General features: G+C 34.5%; 3 protein-coding genes across 6 annotated transcripts; 1 reads left to right on the top strand and 2 right to left on the bottom strand.

Moving 5' to 3' along the window:
* Positions 1–405: 405 nt before the first annotated feature.
* On the top strand, positions 406–3146 carry LOC107839226 (probable polygalacturonase). 2 transcript variants are annotated; one of them, XM_016682630.2, is made up of 6 exons: positions 406–560; positions 809–1162; positions 1721–1841; positions 1955–2129; positions 2219–2289; positions 2382–3146. In XM_016682630.2, the coding sequence occupies exons 1-6, from the start codon at positions 558–560 to the stop codon at positions 3086–3088; spliced, it is 1431 nt and encodes a 476-aa protein (XP_016538116.1). In that variant the 5' UTR covers positions 406–557; the 3' UTR covers positions 3089–3146. The 2 variants fall into 2 exon arrangements, with proteins under 2 accessions (XP_016538116.1, XP_047250434.1); XM_047394478.1 differs by having other exon boundaries at positions 450–565.
* A 286-nt stretch (positions 3147–3432) lies between these two features.
* Positions 3433–10182, bottom strand: LOC107839227 (mitogen-activated protein kinase homolog MMK2). Its single transcript, XM_016682631.2, has 6 exons — positions 9471–10182; positions 7391–7520; positions 5938–6075; positions 4587–4919; positions 4156–4339; positions 3433–3992 (listed from the first exon to the last, which is right to left on the bottom strand). The coding sequence occupies exons 1-6, from the start codon at positions 9632–9634 to the stop codon at positions 3820–3822; spliced, it is 1122 nt and encodes a 373-aa protein (XP_016538117.1). The 5' UTR covers positions 9635–10182; the 3' UTR covers positions 3433–3819.
* Positions 10183–14619: 4437 nt separating this feature from the next.
* LOC107839225 (protein BPS1, chloroplastic) lies at positions 14620–17479 on the bottom strand. Of its 3 annotated transcripts, XM_016682628.2 has the most exons (3): positions 17299–17479; positions 17114–17191; positions 14620–15893 (listed from the first exon to the last, which is right to left on the bottom strand). In XM_016682628.2, exon 3 carries the CDS (start codon positions 15876–15878, stop codon positions 14823–14825), a length of 1056 nt encoding a protein of 351 aa, XP_016538114.1. In that variant the 5' UTR covers positions 15879–15893; positions 17114–17191; positions 17299–17479; the 3' UTR covers positions 14620–14822. The 3 variants fall into 3 exon arrangements, with proteins under 3 accessions (XP_016538114.1, XP_016538115.1, XP_047250435.1); XM_016682629.2 differs by lacking the exon at positions 17114–17191 and having other exon boundaries at positions 17299–17475; XM_047394479.1 differs by having other exon boundaries at positions 17114–17367.
* Between the last annotated feature and the right edge of the window lie 286 nt (positions 17480–17765).

Genomic DNA, 17765 nt, shown 5'->3' with positions numbered 1-17765 from the left:
ATTTTTAATATTACAAAAAAGAGTTTAGACACTTTGATGCAATACAATAAAAACCGATTAATCATTAAATCAACCTAAAATAAACGGTTGTGGGAAATATTCAAACCATAATACATGTACTATTACTAGTAAAAAATGATGAGAGAAACGTGATATGAAGTCATACAAATTAGATAGAGGAAAAAAGTGAGAATTAACTAGTTTTGTTTCGTGTATGGATCAAAAAGCAAATGAAACGGAAATTTAGAAAACAAAAAAAAGTTTAAATTCAGATAAGAATATATAGCTTCCCGTAAAAAAAAAAGTCTGAGACACTAAAGCTCCGGAAAAATTTATATTCCGACAAAACAATGTTTCACCTGTGATACTCAATTATATTCAGACAAAACAATGTTTCACCTGTGATACTCAAAAAACTTTTCAGCCTATAAATACCACTTGTTTGCATTTCTATTTTATAACCAAGCAACTCCGTACACCCTATCCCACTAAACAATAGAGTTGTTCTACAGAGTTCAACTGAACTACCAAAAATTTCATCTTTACTTCTTTCTTCAATGGTAAAGTACGGAGCTCTCTAAAAAAAGAAAAAAAAAATTCAAAATGTTGTTGTCTTGTGAAGTTGCCCTGAAAAACAATGTGAAAAATCATATCTCACTTTATTATTATAGTGTTTGAACAACATCAGTACAATTACTGGATAACTCTGCCCGCTAAGGGATAGGAAGAAATTACCTAGTGCTTTTTTTTTTTCTCTTTCGTCTCACTAAGATTTTAAACCACATCTTGATTTATTATACTCTTGCAGATGGTGAAGATGGATTGGCTGCTAGTAGTCCTTGTAGGACTGGTGTTTTCAAGTTTACAAGGAGCTGAAGGAAGAAAAGAAAGAATTCTTCGAGGGTCCTCGTATGAGTTAGCATACTCAGCAATGAACTGCAGAAAGCACAGTGCATCCATAAAGGATTTTGGAGGTGTTGGAGATGGAAGAACACTCAACACAAAGGCATTTCAGAAGGCAGTAAATCAACTGAGCAAATATGCAACAGATGGTGGAGCTCAACTAATTATCCCAGCTGGTCATTGGCTCACTGGTAGTTTCAATCTTACCAGCCATTTCACTCTTTTTCTTCACAAGGATGCTGTTCTTGTTGCTTCTCAGGTACTAGTTTTCTTCTTCAATTCTACAACATGTCAGTTTTGATCAACTTGTTGCATTGGCATTTCAAACTTCTAGGCTGAAACAGGAACTTTATTGTGAAAAAGGAAAAAGTAAATGTTGACACTGTAGGGAGAAAACCTTATAAGGGGCGGCCCTAGACCCGATCATCCAATTTACTCCAATAAATGGGCATGGTTTTGTAGTCGAAGCAGTTCATCATTGTACTCCCATCCTTTATTGTCCTTGTCCTGAAAGCTTAGTGAGGAAAATCCTCGACAGAGAGGAAGTTTTTTTTATTTTTTAATGTTTTAATGAGAATGACCTTTCTTTCCTACTACTATTAAAAAAAGGGTGGCCCCCTGCACTAAGCTCGCCCTATGAGCGGGGTCTGAGGAAGGGCCGGACCACAAGGTCTATTTTACGCAACTTACCCTACATTTCTCAAGAGGTTGTTTCCACAACTCAGACCTATGACCTCCTGGTTACATGACAAGAACTTTATCGATTGCCAATTTTCCCCTTCTTACTTACTATTAATGAGTAATTTAATTGGTTCAGGAAATAAACCAGTGGCCTGTGATAGACCCCTTACCATCCTATGGTCACGGGAGAGATGCACCAGGAGGCAGGTACATCAGTCTCATTTTTGGTACTAACCTCACAGATGTCATCATTACAGGTAACTAAAGTCTTATTATAGACCAAACACTTTCTATCCACCTTGAAGGTAATAATTTTTTGTTCTACTTTTCAATAGTTTAAACAGATACTTTGTCTTTTCTGCATGGTTAGGTGAGAATGGGACAATAGATGGACAGGGTGCCCTCTGGTGGCAACAATTTCACAGTAACAAACTAAAATACACAAGACCTTACTTGATTGAACTCATGCATTCTAATAAAATTCAGATATCAAATCTAACCCTTGTCAACTCTCCTTCTTGGAATATCCATCCTGTTTATAGCAGGTGAATTTATCAGCCAAATCTACATTATTTAACATTCTTTATTTACTCTTTACAAGTTTATCACAATCTTCATGCTTGTGAAATTTCAGCAATATCATCATCCAAGGCATCACTATTTTAGCACCTGTTAAATCCCCAAACACTGATGGAATCAACCCAGGTTTGGTTTTCTTTTTACTCTAAAAGCATTTTAATAAAAGAAGTCAATAAAGCTGATTCATCTAGTCTATACTTCTACTGTGAATTTTTCAGATTCTTGCACAAATGTAAGACTAGAGGACAACTACATTGTATCTGGAGATGACTGTGTAGCAGTCAAAAGTGGCTGGGATGAGTATGGTATAAAATATGGAAGGCCAACAAGTCAGTTGATCATCAGACGTCTCACTTGCATTTCACCTTACAGTGCAGCTATCGCATTAGGAAGTGAACTGTCAGGTGGAATTCAAGATGTGAGAATTCAAGACATTACAGCCATCCACACAGAATCAGGGATAAGGATCAAGACTGCTGTGGGACGAGGCGGCTTTGTCAAAGATGTGTATGTCAAGGGGATGAATTTGCACACTATGAAATGGGTATTCTGGATGTCAGGCAACTATGGCTCACATGCTGACACTCACTGGGATCCTAAAGCCTTATCAGAGATAAAAGGGATCAATTACCGTGATGTAGTAGCTGAGAACGTGTCAATGGCCGGCCAGCTAGAGGGGATATCCAGGGATCCTTTCACTGGAATCTGCATGTCCAATGTGACAATTGGTTTAGCAAAGAATTCCAGGAAAAATCCATGGGCTTGCACTAATATTGAAGGAATCAGCAGTAGTGTGCAACCTTCACCTTGCAAGTTGCTAGCTGATCAGGGCCCAAAGAGGAATGGGATTTGTGATTTTCCTACAGAAAGTGTACCCATAGATAACATAGAGATGCAAAGATGTTATTATAGATTGAATAACTGATAAGCTTTCCTTACATGTAATAGTTCTATTAATGAAGGATCCATACTTTTCATGGCAAGTTCAGAATACCGGCAATATATGTAACAAATATAAGGTTTTCATGTGTTCTTTTCAAAATGGAGGATTTCATGCTACACCACAAGAAGCAAAACTATGATTGTACCACTGTGACTAATAACACATCTAAGAAAGACAAATCTTAAAGGTCATGCACCACGAAGGAATTGTGATCAACACGTCCGAGATACAAAATTCACTCTTGTGGATATCACCCTGTAGTTGAGAAAGAATAAAGAACCACTAAAGGAAACTAGGTGATTGTTCATAAGCATACAGATCTACAATCACATAGGGCACTCAGACTGAAAATACATACAACTACTGTCAAACCACTTGAAAGCAAAGATGGGCCAAATTTTAGGATAACAAAGCTGTAATCACTCAGGATTTCCTAGTCTACCAGCCAGAGAGAATCTGGTAACAAGAAGGAATTGGAACTTGAAACGTTCTGATCATGGGCTACCATTCAAGTTTGCTTTTAGCTTTCCTATTACAGCATTGATCAGCTTGAAAGATTAATAGGACAAATTTAACATAAGCTACTAACAGAACCATGAACTCGCCTCCGCTGCATCTAATTTTTTACCGAAATCATTGCAATGTTTGAAAGTATCCTACAAAAGCTATGTCACAGAACTCTTAACAGCAGAAATTATAAAACAGCATCTCTCTTAGTGAGTTGGATCTGGATTAAAGTACACAGATTCCCTCCAAATGAGCTCCTTGATATTTTCTTCAGTAAAAGATGGCTGCTCAAAGTCAAAACTGAAAGGCCTAGGACAAACAGGCTCCTCATTGATATCATGAAGAGGTGCCAAGTAGGGGTGGCAGAGAGCTTCATCAACTGCATAAGATGATAATGAGGATTAGCAATGGTAAAATTATTTTCAGTTTAAACCTTTCTTCTTTTTTTTTCAAATTATTGAATGTTTAGCAGAAGCAATAAAGTACCTCACCACCTTATGAGTTAGAATTGACTCTAAAGAGTTCTCAAGGATCATCTTTACCTGTAACACGCTTGCTTGGATCAAAGACAAGCATTTTTTCAAGCAAATCAACAGCTCCAGGAGATGAATTGGGGAATCTAGCAGCAAATTGTTGCCTTGGGTACTGCGGGAGCTGTCTAACATATCTCCGAGCATTATCGCTCCGGAGAAATCCAAGACTGGCATCATCAGGTGATCCTATGAGCTATTTTAAACAAGTAAAAGGGCTGTATCAGGATTGAACTGACTGAATTAACAAAAGTGAATCTCTTTTGGTGCAAAGTTACAACTAAATAAACAGCTACTTGAAAGAATTTCTAAGAAAATACACTTGCATAGGCAACATATTATACAATCCTCGTTAAAGCATTAGAGACAGCAGTCTGAACTTATTATTACTGTTTAATTAAACTTACGGAATCTGTAGACAAACACATGTAATGAATATTTACCTCTGTGATAAGTCTCAATTGGTGAACGTAATCCTTGCCGGGAAAGAGAGGTTGTCTTGTCATCATCTCACCCAGTATGCAACCTACTGACCAGATATCAATTGCTCCTGTATATTCTGAACAATTCAAGAGCAACTCCGGCGCACGATACCAGCGTGTTACAACATACTCCGTCATGAAATCTGTCTCAGATGTTGTCCTTGCAAGCCCAAAATCTCCAACTTTTAGGTCACAATTTGCATTGAGAAGCAAATTGCTGGGTTTTAGATCACGATGCAGGACATTGGCAGAGTGAATGTACTTGAGTCCTCGTAATATTTGGTATAAGAAATACTGCAAAAAGCAACAAGGAGAAGACCACTCATGTACAGGAAGTACGTGATACAGAAAGCATAGATAAATCCCAAATGAATAGACCTCTTAACTGAACTATCAGTGTGCACAACTGTAGGTAAAACAGCGACGAGATTATAGATCTGGACAAGCATGGTTAACCAGATAACAAAAATGATTGTTTGTTCTGTCATGCTTAGGGAAAAAACCCTTCTAACCTATTTTTTAATCATTTAACAACAGCAAAAAAAAAACTTCAGATTTTTGAACACCCAACTCTGAATAATCATAAAAACTAGTTTAACCTTTTCCACACAATTTGTCTTACAGTGGATCTTTTTGTAATATCATACAAAAGCAGTGTAATATAAGCATGGTCTGTGAACGAGTGTGGTTTGTAGTATGAGCAAGTTTCACAGAGTGTCATGTGGATGCAGTGAGCATCACTACCTAAATGGAGCCCATATACTATTAGGACCCATTTGGCCATAGATTTCCCAACTAGTTTTTGGGAAAAAACTTGGCAAATAGCGTTTGGCCATACAATTTGTCAATAATTTGGCAAATAATCCAAATTCCCAAATACTAGAAAATACTAAAATATTTTGGGTCAAAGTCCATTTTTTGTGAACTTTTAAAAGTGAAATATGCTTCCCAAATACTATGGCCAAACACATGGTGAAACTTCACCCAAATCTTCACCCATAAATGACTTGCAAAAAGTATTTGGAAATCCATGGCTGAACGCTAGCTTAGTTAAGTGCTGGAAGGCTTTCCAAGTACAAAAACATACTATGACATGGACAGAGGGGTGATTCATATACTTTGTAAAAGGGGAAGTATGATATAAAGCATCAATGATCTACATACTGCGAGGAGGGGAAAACATGGATGATTGCATTATAGTGGAAAATTTTGGCACAAATATAAAAATGACAAATAATCTATTATTTCATTGCCTAGTTCAGGTGACATAAAAATTTGGAGCCTCCAGTACCCATAAGAAAGTCTAGCTTACCCGACAGTGATCATCAGTCAACTGCTGGTTGGAACGAATTATCTGATGAAGATCAGTGTCCATCAGTTCATAAACAATGTAGACATCATTAAAATTCTCAGTTTGTGGTGGCCTTATGATATCTTTAATGGCAATCACCTGCATAATTATAAAAGGTAAATGTTATGGTTCTAATAGAACTGATATAGAATCATTATCTTTTTTAAGTGTAAAATCATTACTCCTAATACCAGAAAAGATTATGTATACCAACAATACAAGATAACTTTAACAACTATTCCTCAAATCCTAAACAAGTTAGGGTCGGCTATATGATTCCTCAATGATCATGTTTCTCCCACAAAACCCATCTCAAGCCAATATTATATGCAAATACAACAATATGAATAACACCACGAAGAAATGCTCTTGAAGAAGATATTGGAAAAAAACATCTACCACATGACAAATGCACTGGAAAGTAAACCTTTCAATAATTACTTTTTCTGAAGGAGAAAAAAAAGGAGTTTATGAAAGAAATTATTCTTGAAAAAAGATATGAAAGGACGGCGGCGTCCTTGACCACCTTATGAGTAAGGAATCAGTTACCATAAATGCACGTGCTTCCAATTTCTTAGCAGAAGATCCTATGCATAAGAGTCAATATATTATCTTACTCTTAGTCATGTGTTAACCATGATCTGGAATTATCCCAAAAAGTATTCACCTTAAACTGTAGTCGCATTTCTCCTAATTTAAAAGATACGTTGACAGCTAACTGTTTACAAATGCAATGACCCTCGAGACACGGTTCCTTCCTTTCCTTTCTTTACCTCTCCACTTCAACTGAAAACAGAAGGGGGTAGAGACAGGATTCAGTATTCTTTGCTTTTATTGTCTACATTACCAGAACTCAGGGAGAAAACTTCCCTTTAAGCACTCAATTTCTATTAAAAAGGTGAATATAGCTAAGGTCTTCAATTCTTACTGGTGTCATCCCTTTTGGGAAAATAAGTGGCATACGTAATTATTTCAGTAAAGCAAGATAGTAGCTCTGGAGGCCTCAATTCTCTCCCAGAGTTACCATCTCTTGCCCATAACCCTGTCTTCAGCCTACTCTAGTTATTGGAGATGCAGTTCACAACCAAACCATTCACCCAACACAACCAAACCCCCAAGAAGATAAAGAAGGGGAAACAACAGCCCATTACATCTAGTAAATATGAAAGAGAAAAGAGGGAATGGAAAAAAAAGGAAATTCACAAGGACTGATCCTTGCAAATGGCTAGGGAACAGTAATGCTGCCATCTATAAACTGCAATGACATGAAATACCAAAGTTATAAGTTGTGATACTGAATACCAAACAAAAAAAGACCAGCACAAAGGTAACAGATAAGTCAGTTTCTTGCAAGTAAAGCACAAGGCAAAAAGACAGCCAGTTTTCGAATTTGTGGAACAGTGTAAATACTCACATTGTCATGATCCATGTGACGAAGAAGCTTTATCTCTCGTAGTGTTCTTTTTGCATCTATTCTATTATCAAATGCATTGCCAATCTTCTTAATAGCTACTTCCTCACGTGTTTCCGAATTCAAAGCGGCACTGAAAAAAATTTCAAAATCACATTTTTCCTTCACATAGTAAATATACAGAGGACAAGGACAGCATACAAGATCCTCAGAAAAGCAAACACCAAAAAAATTTACTTTCTCTTGCTAAGTTTCCACTCAGTAACACCAGATAAGTAATTAAGACTGAAGTGATTAGAGAACTTCTTAGCATTTAATCAAATTGGTAAGACAAAGATGCAAGACAAACTACTCTGAACAGATAATTTCATGCGAACAGAAGCAGCAATCCCGTGAAGTCACTTGAGCGCATGACTATTGCATATAGTTGTATTACACGGGACAAAAGAAACTAAAATGGAAGTACCATATAGATACATGAAATTGTTTCCCTATATGACAGTAAGGAAGAACAGCATACGGGTCAGCATACTTGCCAAACTTCAAGCAGCAAAAAGTTCTAAATTTAATGCCAGCTGATTCATTATAATCTTACCTAGTAGCTGACTTGTTTCTGGAAATGACCAATATAAGAAAACTTAATCAGGATTCCGAATGTCTCTACTACTCTTCTTAACACATCACTTAGTATCTTTTCAAACAATACGCCCATTTTCCCAAGACCAGCTAGTCAAACCTTTCTTCACATCAAGGAGGTCATTTCCATTTTTCTTCAGCTACACACCAATTCTTGCATTTAGACCATTAAACTTCATCTATTCTCCCAAATTTCAATCCTAATACAATTCAATATGAGACCTTTGAACTTCTATGATTTTTAAATCATATTTAATCACGTATCTATTTCTTCAATCAGTAACTAATACGCCTAGTTAGTTTTCGAAAAATACAGAGCTGCTGGATAATACTTGCCAAGTTTCACAAAGTAGTTGTATTCACGGAATATAATATTAGCCTAGTCATGAGATGAATTTGCACCAAAGTAAGTGGACTGATTAGACAAGTCATTGATAGTGTAAAAAATTAACAATCCTATTCCGGCCTATTCTATGAACACATGCAAACACTTCAGTCATGCAGTAGAAAACGTTGTACTCCACTACTCCTTATTTCCTGAGAAATTAAACTTCTGTTTAGACCCAAAGAAACAACACCAGTTGACTATATATCATATTTTATAGTGCCGCAGCTACTCAGTTTAGGATATACCTATTGGATTTGCAGTGATAGTTTCAGTTATGTATTCTCAAGAGAAAACACATGACGAAGCTTGATTAGAATCCACATCTACTCAGTTGCCAAACACAAACTAGGAAAAGCCATAATCCAGCTCAATTTTTTGTTGGTTCACAAAATTCCACATTGCACCAAATGAAAGCAATTTGGAACCAAAAGGTAACCCGAAAACACAATTTTTTTCCAATCAAGATGGTGACTGGGCCAAATTGCTACTGCTGTCGAGCACAGACGCTTATCAACTTTCCCACCAAGGCATGGGAACATAGGCTCACATTGAGTGTTCTAGTCGAGATTCCAACCTGGCATTACCAGTTTGTTTCTCTTCCTATGCCTCAAACACTCAGGCAACCGATCAAAAACCCCATAAGAAACAATCATGAAGAACATAAAAAAGACTAGATAAAAAAACAAGACCATTAAAAGATAACTTCAAGATTAACGATTACAATCAAGGACAGGCTTAGTAAACAGTCCGTATTTTCATTAAGGGGCTCAAAATATGATAAAGAAAAGACACAAACAAGCCAAGCGCTTCAACATCTACTATATATACATAAAAATCTATAATTTTAACACTTTCCACAGTCCATAAAGTGCAATTCTCCACCCAAGAGATTATAACCTAAACCAGGTGACAATGCACTTAAAAAACACACATAAACTCACACACCCACAAACCATTACAAATAGAAATGAATATGTAATTCAAATTAAAATGATTGAACTCAAGAATTAGTTAAAAAGGGGGGGATGGCTGAAGTTTCTTGATATAATTTTTTCTTACCAAACAATGCCATAAGCTCCACGACCAACAGGTCTAAGGGGAATATACTTTTTGGTAACTTCAAAAAGATTACCATACACATTATACTGAACATAACGACCCCCATGTGTTGGAACTCCTTTGAAATTACTTTGCACGCCATGATCACCTGAACTTGCTTCCATAGTTAAATCAACCCAAGAATTGAAGGACCGATTAACAAAAATATATTTTTTTTTTCAAGAAAATGAAATCTTGGGCAAACCCCACTTCAAATAAAGTGGTTAGTACAAGTTCTGGTGAATTTGAAGGCTTAATTGGTGTCGGTAGTCTTGCTAGAAGACTATGTGAAGAGCTCTTTTGACATTTCTTTGATGATGAGTGGTGATCTTCTTCTTTTTTTTACTTTTCTTTTGTTTTTTCCTAATTTTTTGGTTTTCCTTTCTCTTTCCTATAAGAAAAACAATTTTGCAGCTAATAAAATTGACTTTTAACTGTTATATATACCTATGAGGGGTGGATTTGGTACGTTGTACGCACAATAAAATAGATATGATTAGACTAATATAAATTTAATTGTAGAATATTTTATTTTATTTAAAATTATTTTATCTAACTAAAATAAATAAATTTAGAAATTATAATTTCTAAAATTTAATTCTGCTTGACTAAGTTGGTCAACTTCCTTGTCAAGCAGTTTTACCCAACTTTCATAATTTCAAATGAAGAATGAAAAGTATCCTACCCTATCAAGCACCTAGTTTTATAAAAAGTGAGATTTTATCAAAAATTTTTATCTTATTATTCAAACGCCTCCGAGCAAGAAAAAAAATATGTTAAGAAGTAAGTATTTTTGCACAGCTATTATATCCTCATTTCTTGCTTTATTTTAATTAGTAAAGCAATCTTTCGTGATAGGCGCTCACTGCACTTCTCTTCATTTGATAATTGATGAAATTTACTTCCATTTTTTTATCCCGTCATTTCTTTTCTCATTGAAATAGTCTTCATAAAATTTTCATGATACAAGTGTTTTTGAATTTGATTTTTTACACTTTTGACCTTTCTTATTAGCATGCAAATTAGTTGATAGCATTCAGACCGGACACTTATATTAATATTGGTGTGCTTCAATGTGAAACAAAAAAAATACTTATGATGAAAGAAAAGTTCAAGAAGGAGCTTAAGAATAATGGAGAAGCATGAGTTAAGTGTTGTACATATTTCGTGATTCAAGTTCAAGTCCAAATAAATAAACATTAGATTCATATGAGTTTCGATTAAATTTTAAAAAATTTCCTTATTTAATTAGGAATTTATTTTTGATATTATTAGTTTCTTAGATCTATTATTTTCATAAAAGTAAGATTTGAATTCCATGTAATTTGGAATAGTTTTTTTTTCTATATAAATAGATAAATTTTATTATTTTCTATACAACATGATGATTGATAATATTTGAGATGATTCTCTTTTTTACATCTTTGTGTGTGGTGACTTTAGATAGCGATTCTTTAAGCAGCTAAGATTAATTCTTAAATTGATATCTTTGATTTTAATTAAAGTTAATTAGAGAAGGTGATTATTCTTATACTAAATTGTTGCCTTTAGTTTCTTCGAAATAGAGGTCTAGATCACTTCTGATCTAAGTTCGTCAATTGATTCTACTAATATCATAATTAGTCTTAATCCGCTAATTTTAAATACTAAAATCAATTAAAATTCTTACCACTTATCTCAAAAATGAGAATTTTATTCTTAAATTTTATCTATCTTTTATTTCTTAAATACTAATCCTAATGTTTTTGCTTCCACATTATTTTCTTGTTCATTCAAATGGCCGGATTCTTATCATAAGTTCTTAGTATTTGTGTATGTGCGTGGTAACATTTATAAGATGAGTTCTTTTATTTTTACCGGAAAATGTTATTTTATATTTAATAAATTCGGAAAAATATACTTGTTAATGCAAACCATAATAAAAATTATTAAAATAAGAATGTTCTAGAAATATTTAAAAGGTTATCAAGAAAATTTGCTATGGTATACCTATAATCGTGTTGATTTTTCAATGCATCAAATTGGTCTCTAAAATACAAATATATATTTAAATGGTGGCAGCTTGGAATTGGAATTATTTGACTAATTACGTACATATTGGTTAGTTGTTCGACATTTTTTATTTGAAGACTCTAATCTTTTTTTTCTTGGAAACTACGAGCAGTTGGTGAATTATTATTATTTTATTTTTAATTTTAGTTCTTCTTAATCTAGTCAAGTTAGGTCATGTTAACCTCGTTTTGTTTGACTAGTGCAAGAAATCCTTTTTCTTTTCTTATTTTGGACTACCCAATAGAGAGTTGAAAGTTGAAAAATGCACATATAATATTCATTGCAACCTTGAGTGATCGATCACCCATAAACAAAATGGATCAAAGTAAACAAGAGGAAGAGAGGGATATTTCACAATTTGAAAGACAATGGAACATTAGCAACATAGGATCGATTCTATTTTAAAACAAATGTTCAAGGGGCACACAACTTCCTCTAAGGCTAGAAAATAATTGGAAGACACGTGATAGTAACATGCAGTGGCCTATCTACATAGGTTCAGGGGTTCATCCGAACCCCTTTCGTCGGAAAATTATACTATTTTTACATGGTAAATTTATTTATTTTTGTTTATAAATAGTAGAGGTTGAACCCCTTCGACTAGTTCGTATATATACTACTGACCCCCCTCGCTGAAAATCTTGGATCCGTCCCTGGTAACATGTTGTGAAAAAACATATTGGAAGAAGTATTATTTGAACGTGTTTATATGGAATATGGAACAGTTGAATGTAAATATATTATGAATGTGAAGTGCAGAATATCATGTCGAGAAACTTGGCCAATGGCCATAGTTCTCTTATGTGTCATCGCTAGCAAGAGCATCTAAGATTTTAATTAAGTCGAACATAAGGTAGACCTTTAGTCTAGAACTTAATAGATTTTTCATATTATTTGAAGTCTTGATGAATAAAATTAATCACGTATCTATTGGTAGAGATAAAAAGTACTCGATAAATTAGTCTAGTGGACCGAACACTTTTGCTATCTAGAAATAGTTTGGAATTAGAAGTTGAACAATTATTTTGACTATGTTTCCGCCATATAGCTCTGGAGCCGATCGTTATTGCCGCACTAGCTAATAAATATGGGTACGTAGAGAGAATTTCATTGGTATTTTCAATCTCATCGCAATCTTGCATAATAAATTAATGGATCAAAGTAAAAGAGATCCCCTCTCATACTTAAGCTTAAATTTGATCTCTTTTGACTAAGATAGACTTGGCTTCAGTATTTCACAAGATGAAAAATGAATACCATCGACATAGGATTGAATTCTATTTTGAAGCATATATGCCTTGGGGAAACACAATTTCTTTTAAGGCTAGAAAATTATCGATAGACCCCAAAATTAAAGCATGTCGTGAAAAAGTATACTGAATAAGTGTTCTTTAGTCATGTTCTGGGGGCATAGTTGAATGTAAATATTATTATGATATCATGTCGAGAAATTTGGGCCACCATTCTCTTATTGCTAACCAGGCGGCTCAAGTCCGTTAATGGCCTACCGCTAAAAATAAATCGGAAGCCTTAAGGTTTTAAAAAAAAAAATAATTTTTTTTAATTTAAAGTTTATTTCTTAATATAAAGTTGTTAATGTATTTTTTACCAAAGTATTTTGAGTACTACTTTCGTTTCAATATGTATGTCTATTTTTATTTGACAAAGAAAAACATCTTCAAATCTTGTATCTTAAACTAATGATATATAAAATATACCAAAATATTCTTTAATATTATGATTTTAAGCATGTCTTGCAAGAGAAAATAGAAACAAAAAGATTGACAAAAATAATTTTTTTCTATTGAAATGAACTAAAAATAAAAAATAAATAATACAACATATTTTTCTTTAAAAAAATTATATAATAAATTTATTATTGCTAAAACAATCAGCCTTCAAATTGGAGGTCTTAGGCGGTTGCATTATTTTTGAAAGGCATACAGCCGCCCCTGATTGCTGACGCATCTAAGACCTTCATAACCATCTAGAATGGGTCGGTATTAATGAATGAAAAAAACAAAACGTCTTGTCACCATGCGTACCAAATTGCATCCATTCGACCCCACTTATTATATAATGATCAATACAATACAGTAGTAATAATGGAGTACCAATTGGAGCAATAAACTAGAGGGATTTATCTTCTTTAGGTGGCCACTGAAAATCACCAATTGGCATTTGGACCCTGCAAATAGTGTATGACATTTGGTATGAGCCAGCGGTTGGCGTGCTAAGTTTTACTATTTTATTTCCCACGACAAGTAGTAATTACAGTGCAAAGGGATATATCAAAGTTGAGTAAAATTTCTCATTCCACCTTCCAAAATCTAATAAGTATTATACGAAAAGAGGAGTTAATCTTTACTGTTAGAATCTCTTATCTCGTCTATATACTCTGTTGGCACTAGAAAAATCAAAAAAATATTTTCCTATAGGCACTAATTTTCAAAGTTTTCAAAATACTTTTGATCAAATTCATCGATAACTTATAAAATGCTTCAAAACATTTCATTTAGACACTATTTGTTTTGATTAAACACAAGTTGTATCAAACATTTTTGGTTTGATTTTCGAAGAAGTTTGTATTTGTATCAAACATTTTCGATTCGATTTTATGAGTGTCATCAAGCGTCGGCCTTATGTCAATTTATGTTGATGTTATGTCAATTAATGGAGGTGTCATAAAATAAAGGTGAAACAATAATTGACGTAATTGGGGTTGGAAGCTAGTCAATTCCCCACTTTTTACGCCACTTATGAGCATCATTTTTCTTCAAGAAAATGTAAGCCACCCACCTAGTATTCTTTTCCCATTGTTTTATCGTCTACCACGTTGGAATTAGCCATCTTCAACGTTAGAAAAACGTCTTTCCAACAACCCACTTGGTTTAATCAAATGCCAGAAAATTTTATCCATACGGCAACTACTCTTACCTGAACACATGCATCTACTGACACTTAACCTTTCCAATTTTTCAAGCTTAAACGCACACACTAAAAAAAAAAGATTTAGTTCCAGAAAACAACATATCTGTAGAGAAGTTAGATCTTGATCTGGTAGAAGGGAATATAACTTTTCAGTGAACCATTCACTATATTTATACAACATTAACATCATAAAATAATTATATTGCCATAAATACTATATATTGCACTTCTTTGCAGTATATTATATTTAACCAGAAGGCACAAAACTTCGCATCGACACACGCACCCACACCCACGTGTATACATTAAAGATACTCTCTTTCTTAACATTCACTTCACCATTTGTTCATGTACATTGTTGTTTGGCTGCACTGGTTTGACTGTACTACCAACTCTAAGGTTACAAAGCAAAGCATCACGTCCGGTTAAAAGGATTTGAAAGAACCTATCTGTCTCCTTTGCTAAGAGATCTAGTCCTTCGGAAAAACTTTCTGCTTTTTTAGTCAGATCTAAAGTTAGAAGTTCCAACTGTTCTGAGTCGGTAGGGTCTATTCCATCCTGTGTGACTGGGTATAACTTCTTCACACCAACATCCACTGCTTCAAGCTCCTTCAGTACTGTGAACCTTCCTCCAGAATATATGCTCCTGATCTCTCCACTAATAAAATCACGAAGATCAACAAAAGCTTCTGTCCACAAGCAAGTCTCGTGAATCTGCAGATCCTTCAATTTCTCAGCAGAACCCGAGAATGCGACAGCGAATATGCTACATATGAAAACAGTTGCAACCCTCACTCCAAACATTGCGTGCATCAGAACCTTCCCTTTTGCAGAATTCTTGATCTTGGGTAGGTTCAGTGATTCAGTAAGGCTGTCCAAGATGGCAAAGCAATTCTCCAGTCTCTGGTTCTTTGAATTAATGTGCTGCTTCCATCCATCCAATGACGAACGAGCCTTCATGAACTGTGCAGAGGAGCCATCCAGGTTGTGCAAGCCGCACTGAAGGTAAAGGTGGCCTTGGCTAAGCCTGGAAATCTCAGAGCTGTATGCAACGCACATATCCAGCATCTTCAAACTATTATCCAAGTAGACACCAATCCACTTCTCATCCCAGTCAGATACAGGAAGCCCGAGATCAGTAATAAGAGTTTTCACATCTGTATGAATTGCACAAAGTGTGCTTATTGCTTGTTTCATCCATGACAGCTTAAGGATATCTTCCTTGTCTGCAGGCTTAAGACTCTTAAGTCTCCCTGCTAATGTCTCCTCAAATGAATTCAACAGGGCAAGAAGCTTAGAAGACAAGTATGAGCCCTTGGGTGACATCATTTTGAAAGGATTCCCAAATCGGAGATAAGGGCGATGCGATTCCTGTGGTGCACTCATTTTGAGTATAGATAACTGCAGAGACAGAGAAAAGACCATCGATAAAATGTTATTCAGCAAACCAAGTTTTAGATTCCCCCACAAACTTAAAAAAAACTTCCCCATTGTATGTGCAATAAATATTCTAGCATACTTTTATAATTACACTATATACAAACTATGCCATTACCAATATGCAGCAAAAAGTAGATACGACTTGACAATCAATCTTGAAAGAACCAAAAAGGTGTGTGCCACACTACAAAACAAAAACACCAGCTAAACAAAAGAGAAGCCGCATACCACAGCCACATCTAGCATATTCACCGGAAGTGTCAAGTAACAGCAAAAGCCCAAAGGCTGGGCTTTCCCTTTTACCAAGACACATCATCTGCACCAACACATGACACAGACTCACCCAGCAAATCAACTCAACCATGATAAGGAAACCACAGTGTTCTGTCTTTTTATTCTTGATGATGTTAAAAAAATCATAACCAACTTTAGTACCTCAGCGCTTATAACTAGAAGCAAACAAATGACAGAAGTATCAAGTTACACAAGGAAAAGAGCTTAAAATAAAACAAGCTATAAAGAGTAGCTGCTTGAATGAGTCAACTCTAATCAAAATCAAAGCTTTTAGCACAGATCCATCCATAGATCTAAAATCAACACAAAATCCATGGTCTTAAGCACACACATATACATAGATCTAAAATCAACTCATAATCCATGCTTTTTAATCACACAAATACACATAGATCTAAAGGAACCATTAAAAACTCATGATATTAGCACCGGAATATCCTTAGATCTAACCAAAAAATCATTTTTTCAGCCCAGGAACATCCATAAATCTCAAGAAGCTGAAAATTCAATTTTTTTTCCACCCAAAAAATGCATAGATCTAAGAGAATCATTACAAATCCATGATTTTAGCACAGAATTATTCATAGATCTAACCAAAAATTCATTCTTTCCAGATCAGGAACATAAATAAATCTCAAAAAAAAATGAAAACCAATTCTTTACATAAAAAAGCATGCACATATCTAGAAGAATTATCGGAAGTTCCTGATTTGTAGCAGTAGCACTGAATCATGCATCGATCTATCCAAAATTTCATTTTTACACCTCACGTACATACATAAATTTCAAAAAAGAACTAACAAATCATTTTTTTCACAAAAAAAATACAATAAACCAAATAAAAACAAATAAAACATCAATTACATTTAAAAAAAAAAAAAACATACCTACTAGTAGGATAATTCAAATCCGGAGCTAAACCAAAACGGTCAACGCCTAAAAAAGCAGCATCGATACTAGCAAAGCTGTATCAAAAACTACGAGTCAAACCCTAAAAGCTACATATACATGCACACACAAAGAAGAAGAAGAGAAAAAAGTGAATAGTGAGAAAGCGAATATACCGGCTTACCTTATAGAGAATACAGAGACGAAACGATAAAGAGAAGAAGCACTACGGAAATTTCCGGAATCCGTGTTGTATATGGAGAGAGGAGGTGGTAGGGCGAGGGGTTTTATGGGGGTGATAATGTCATTTTACACCAAATTGACCGTTGGATTTTCTTTATACCACGTGTGCACAAACGAGTGGCGTTCTTTTTCTCAATGTTTTATTATTATAAGGTCCTTCTAGATTTGTAATTATGCGGAATAGTCCAAACTTATCTTTATTTTTTAATCTCAATTTATGTGACACATGAAATGCGTTAGTTATTTTAAATTGTTAACTATCGTAATTTATAAGATTTTTATTTAATTTTCAAATAATACATGTTATTCTTCTTGTTCAAACTTTTGTGATATTAATAATCAAATATATTTTTAAAATAATTTAATTTTTTTATTATTGAAATTTATAATACCTCTTTCTATTTCTAT

The sequence above is a fragment of the Capsicum annuum genome, chromosome 8 (assembly GCF_002878395.1).
Source record: "Capsicum annuum cultivar UCD-10X-F1 chromosome 8, UCD10Xv1.1, whole genome shotgun sequence".
NCBI lineage: Eukaryota > Viridiplantae > Streptophyta > Magnoliopsida > Solanales > Solanaceae > Capsicum > Capsicum annuum.
This window is presented reverse-complemented; position numbering and strand designations above follow the sequence as displayed.

Coding starts and splice junctions, on each gene's coding strand:
- LOC107839226 (XM_016682630.2), top strand. Junction 1,163..1,720: donor CTGTTCTTGTTGCTTCTCAG/GTACTAGTTTTC, acceptor TAATTGGTTCAG/GAAATAAACCAGTGGCCTGT. Junction 2,130..2,218: donor ATCCATCCTGTTTATAGCAG/GTGAATTTATCA, acceptor GTGAAATTTCAG/CAATATCATCATCCAAGGCA.
- LOC107839227 (XM_016682631.2), bottom strand. CDS start 9,634: ATGGAAGCAAGTTCAGGTGATCATGGCGTGCAAAGTAATTTCAAAGGA. Junction 4,920..5,937: donor TGACTGATGATCACTGTCGG/GTAAGCTAGACT, acceptor TGCTTTTTGCAG/TATTTCTTATACCAAATATT. Junction 3,993..4,155: donor TCCAAGCAAGCGTGTTACAG/GTAAAGATGATC, acceptor CATCTTATGCAG/TTGATGAAGCTCTCTGCCAC.
- LOC107839225 (XM_016682628.2), bottom strand. CDS start 15,878: ATGAGTGCACCACAGGAATCGCATCGCCCTTATCTCCGATTTGGGAAT.